The 6,000-nt window shown below is 34.2% G+C and overlaps 1 protein-coding gene across 2 annotated transcripts in view; it reads right to left on the bottom strand.

The window, feature by feature from the left end:
• Window positions 1-1,080: 1,080 nt before the first annotated feature.
• The window catches only part of LOC134536799 (serine/threonine-protein phosphatase 4 regulatory subunit 1-like), a 268,113-nt gene continuing 263,193 nt past the window's right edge, over window positions 1,081-6,000 (bottom strand). For both annotated transcript variants that reach the window (XM_063376734.1, XM_063376735.1), the window contains 2 exons: window positions 1,951-2,072; window positions 1,081-1,367 (listed from right to left, as the gene is read on the bottom strand). In XM_063376734.1, coding sequence (XP_063232804.1) covers window positions 1,344-1,367; window positions 1,951-2,072 — 146 coding nt within the window. In that variant the 3' untranslated portion in view covers window positions 1,081-1,343. The remainder of the gene's footprint in view (window positions 1,368-1,950; window positions 2,073-6,000) is intronic.

The following is a 6,000-nucleotide window of genomic DNA, read 5'->3' as shown; positions in this document are numbered from 1 at the left end:
ATCACATCACGTTCGCCTACGTTCGCCATTGCATCGTGTGTTGCCTGTTCATGAAGAGTATCTAACCTAACAAAACAAAATTTCCCGGGAAGCGCATCACGGAAACCAACAACCTAGAAAATATCTAGGTCGTTGACGGGATCGTAGTGAACTTGCAAAGATAAAAATGAAAATATTTTAAATGCTGAAAACTACTACAAATATTTTAGTACGCGGTTTTTTACATTCGTTGATAATCACTTTAGTCTTCAAATTTTTTTTCTGATCAATATTTTACATAGGGACAAATCATACATTTTGTGGTGCACATTTAGCGTACTGAAGTTGGTCAACTCGAATCGTCAGTTTGTTTCCATCTGAAATTACTAGTGGTCAAACGTTTGTTTACAAATACCGTTTAATGATTTTGGTTTGTGTTAAAATTCGTCATAATGGGTATAAACACTATTACAACTTCTTGTATTGTTATGTAACTTTAATATCTTATGCAAATTTCTCAAAAATAGATGCTAATTTCTGGAAAATAGATGCTAATTTTCAACATCATAAATGCTAATTATGTAATAAATAGATGCTAATTTTTCCAGGCCCTACTCATAGGTCATAACAGTATGTAGGATGACAATAATTATGGTTTTCCAACTCACCTGCAGATCAGTTTTCATTTTTCTATAAAATAAATTTTTGTTTCATGACTTAAATTAAATTCTTTGGCATGCCTTTGTAAGTTGGTATACTCTACTTTATAATTAATCAAACTTTTACATCAATAGGTTTTGATTTTAGTATAAAATGTGAGACGATTATGCAATAAAACATGTTAAAAAACTTACAATTCCTTTTTAGTACTAATAAGAATCAGACAAATTTTAAGTAAATATGCTCATTAATGTTGCGATTATAGTTAGTTACTTAATAATTTGTTTTCTTAGCATTACTACCTAATTATTATTTTTCTGCTATTTCCATATGTCCTCTGGTTCCTTGAAATACATGTACAAAAAATAGATTCCAGTGTAATATTAGTTTAACATTTTAAAAGGAATTTCAATTTCTGGTCACTACAAAAAAAAACCTTAATATGGCCAAATATATTTATTTAGATTATTATGTACATAACTATAAAATTTTGGTTTTACTTACAAACAAATATGTTGAAAATCATTGTGAAGTGTAAAACAACTTTGACAGAAACAGAAGCTTTTTTATAATTGAATACTTTGTAAAAACAAAGATGAAAATACATATGTACACATCTACATGCAAGTCTTTCTTTTGTGGAATATATATTTTTATGTGAGCAATGCTTCAAATGCAGAACAGCAAATGCTGAGAAGACAGCCTCACGAGCTCTTGCTCCCACATTGCTGAAACAAGTTTAATACATGTAAATACAAATCACACAACTTGTGTATCCATCCATCAATCATATCAAATTTTCCTAAATTTTATAAAGTAATTAAGTTATTACTTCATTTAAAACAATTTAAAATATGCACCTTAGAAATACACGAACTATTGCCAAAACGATTCTCAAAATGGCGGCAAAAATCAAAGTACTTGGACGATAAAGATAATGACATTGTTACAATGCTGGCCAGCTGAGCTTGGAACGGACCAGTAGGTTAATAGTAGGCCGAGCCCTATGGAACCATGAAGTACAGACTTGGCATGGCCCAGTTAACATCAACTGTTATAAAAACATAATTAAGGCTTTTTTTGTACTTACTGCTCAGCTCCATCGATACAAGTCTCAAATATTTTTAACTGGTTTACCACTAACAAAAATGAGGCTGCGTACAAGGATATTTTCTTCCTGCATACCTTGCTCACTCCGCACTGATGCTTGGCTATAACTATTACATGCAAGTTTAAGTACATGTGTAAGATTATACTGATCTCATAAAAGTTAGCAAGAAAACCATCTCAGCACAAGCTTTAAATGCTTACTTCTGTATGTCTAGGCTGCACGACAGCGAAGAACCTGACGTCACGATCCACGTCGCTCTGTAGCCTCTTGACAACCTGCATCAGCAGCTCGTAGTGCGGAGACTGGTTGCTCGCAAAGTAACCTAAACAGCAACATATGTTTTGCATTAATGGCTGGAAAAAAAAACAGAACTTAATTTTTTGCTTCCAAGAAATTTATCTGAGTTGTCAGGAAGATGGCTGTATAATGCAATGGAGGCCCTATATAATTATGTATGTAACTCCCAAATTTTGAAATGAATAACCACAAAATTTTCCCTCTTTCTGTACCAAAAATTACTTATATTGTGTTGAGGAATCTAGCGAGGTGCAATGCAGGTTAACAGCCGGAATCTAAACAAAAAAAAAAATCTGAATGTGAGTGGCTCAATTGTTGGAGTACAGTATGTGACAAACTATAGAATGAGGATTGAAGACATCTCTATGTGTATTTTTGTTAATTGCTGGATTTCATGCCTAAACTTTTAAGGTTGAAAATGTTTCAAAACCATTTAATTAAAATTTGTTCAGGTTTTTGGTAGATGTGAATTCAAAGCAAAACCATATAAAATCTCAAATTACTATTTGTGCTAGAGAATAAAAACTAGGAGACCCCTGACAATAAACTTATTTAATATTTTATTATAATGCAAAGAAACACAGAACCACCACACTATGCATTGGATTAGCAAACAATACAAGCAAACCTTGGTTCTCTATCTTCAAATAAACTAAATCCAAAAAACATTCCCTTGTAGTATGTCTACTTACAATTTCCAATTGAGAAATTCTGGGGATTATGGGTCTATAGAGGTATAGGTAGAGACACGGAAATTTCGCGAATCGCGAAATAACACCGCAATTTACCTTAATTCGCGACAAAACACCGAAATCGCACAGCATCGAGAAATAAAACTGATGATAATGAATTAGACCACCCATGCAAGACATCGCGAAAAACAAGTAAACACGACGTTGACGGCACATCGCCATTTTTCTAAGTTTCAACATGGCCGCTTTGTAGTAATGAAAGTAAATAATGATTTACAGTATTCCCGTCACGTAATCATTACAATTTGAAACGAAAGCAGTAATTGCAATCATAAACTAATTAAAAAGAGAAAAATGTACCTGAGCATCAACACAAAGTTAATAAAAAATACCGGCGATGTTTTCAACACAATATAGCTGCCATGATTTTCAACCCGCTGTATTTACACATTAATCTTGTAGAGAAATATAAAATTTTAATTCTTCCTTTCATGTTGAACAGTTAACAACCTCATGCTTTCAACTACGTTTGACTGGCTTGGCAACCTACTCGTTAGAGCTGTAGGTGTAGCAAACCGTATGTATTCGGTATTGACTGAGTAACGGGTGCGCCATCTAGTATCGAGTAACGAAACGTTACACACGGCTGGATTTCGTTACTCGCATTTTTCGTATGTTTTACGCATGCGCGCGCATATTCAATGAATTTACGTTACAAAGAACGATGTTTGTTTATTAAGTATAATATGGAAATTTGTCGTCCAAGTTTTTTACTGTTTATAAGAAAGTATTTTTTACAAATTAGAAATATGTATGTTTTTGTTATTTATTATCGCGTATTTTCACGTTTTTTGTTGTTTTTATCTTAAAAGAGATAATATAATAAAACCGCTCTAATGAGATTTAATTGTTTCTTGGTTAACAAAAACTGTTAATTATCAAATTTTGTTAATTGTTTATATTCTATTTACAGTCAAACCTCTATCTATCGTTTTTCAGGGGACCAACAAAAAAATTCAGTAGATGCGGACATTCAATAGATGTGGACTTCACTCTAAGAATTTTAAAAAAATATTTCAACCTCAAAATTAGTGTCAGAAATATATCAGTTACTTGTCATTAAAGTTAAATCAGTTGAAAAATAAATAAAAATGGAAGTATTTTACTTAATTTAATTTACACTTGCAAAAAAAAAAAACATGCGCACTATAAATCTACATGGAAATTAAAGTCTTTTTCAATATCCTGAAGTCTGAAATAGGTATGTTTACTCATGTCATAAAATGTAAAGCTGTACTGAAGAAGCCGATTTTGCCAATATTTAGTTGAATCGGCATTTCTGCCGACTTCAGATACGCTTGTTAATTTTCGGCCGATATTACTGAAAAACGAGAGAGACTGCCATAACCTAAAAATCCACAATTACCCTTTTCACTTTTCATAGTAGTACTGCATTCTTTCAGATTGCATTATTTCTTTGCAACATGTGCCAAACGTACATATAAAAATTTAACATCCTATTTTTCAAAAAGTTCTTTAATTTTAATATGTCATAAATAAATACATTACCGTCACGGTAAATATACATCTCGGTTGTTACGGTAACTGTAGTGCAAATGTGGTAGCTATCGTGCTTCTGTGGTAATTATGGTATCGACAAAGAATCTTTAGTTCTTTTTATGGTAATTATCTTAGGATAACAATTGGGTTTGTACTGTAGTTATGGTACATCATCCAATTTATTCGTAAGTTGTTGTTCATTTGTCTTTTCTTCATATTTACGTGCTCCATTACTTGGCTGCAGATTTAAGGTGATTTTTACTACCATATACTATCGTTACTGTTTTTATGACGGTTTCTTACTAAGAAATGTATATTTCTGCAAAATCTTTATGGTTAAACGATCATCTATTATAATTTATAGTGACGGGACCACATATTTTGTACGATCAATGCGGACAAAACGATAATTCGAACATCGGTACAAGCGGACTTTTTTAACCTTAGTTGTATGGCAATTTTGCCGGGACCGTAGAGAGTATACGATAAACACGGACAATCGATACATGCGAGTTCGATAGATAGAGGTTTGACTGTATTATTATTTACGTGACGTCATACTGTACGCGTACGCAATACGACTCGATTCGTTGCTGCAACATAACATTGCATGTTATGCGGTATCAGAAGTAACGAGTAACGTAGCGACACGATAGTAACGAGTACTAATTGTTATAGTAACGAATACATACGGGTACACTTTTTTTCGTTACTTTTACACCTCTACTACTCGTAAACATGAACACATGGCACTACGCCGATTGATAAGCAAAATCAGTGACCTTTAACTGCCGTAAGTACACTTCTCAGCAAATGCAATACGACCGCAGAGCAAGTGAATACGGCGTCAACGGGACAAAGAACAGCAGCAAGAAATATTAAAAGAATACTAAGTTGAGACATGCCGTGCCGAGGCAGCGCGCTAGGCGACACCGGGCCGTGCCGAGGCAGCGCGCTAGGCGACACCGGGCCGTGCCGAGGCAGCGCGCTAGGCGACACCGGGCCGTGCCGAGGCAGCGCGCTAGGCGGCACCGGGCCGTGCCGAGCTGTTTCAAGCCTACAATTTTTATTTGCCAATAGTGTTGACTTTAGAGTGCAGTATACGAGTATACGCCGTGCCACTATTATTTAGCCAAGCAAAACTTGTAGGTCATAAAACCATTCTCAAAAGTTAAAGTAAACATGAAAAACCAAAACAGCGAAATAAAACCGAAATTTGATTTTTTCAAAACGAAATTTAAGGAAAAATAAAACCATTTTTACGGGACTCTAGGTATAGGCCATTTCTCTGGTATTTAGATAGTGTTACGAGTGAGAAAACACATCTAGAAAGGATAGCCCAATTAATAACAGTTTGATTTACTAATATTAACAATCAATTATTAACTGTTTGTCCACAAATTACTTACTCTTTCATTAAGACCACAATTAACTGAACTTACAGTAGAACCCTGTTACAATTTTTACGCAAATAATGAAATCATTAAAAAATATTTTGCTTTTCCACAAAAGCCATTTGCTTCCTTCTTTGCATAATTATTTCTGACGACACCCAAGTGTTCTGCTAACATTTATATTCCGCCATCCTGCATGTCAACAGCAGCTCTGGAGAGAAAAACCAGACGCTTTCAGGGCTAGTTTACTTTGCACCACTAGGATTGCTAGTAGCAAATATCATGGCAGACATGCATTTAGAAAAGA

Source organism: Bacillus rossius, chromosome 11, assembly GCF_032445375.1.
Source record: "Bacillus rossius redtenbacheri isolate Brsri chromosome 11, Brsri_v3, whole genome shotgun sequence".
Classification (NCBI taxonomy): Eukaryota; Metazoa; Arthropoda; class Insecta; order Phasmatodea; family Bacillidae; genus Bacillus; species Bacillus rossius.
This window is presented reverse-complemented; position numbering and strand designations above follow the sequence as displayed.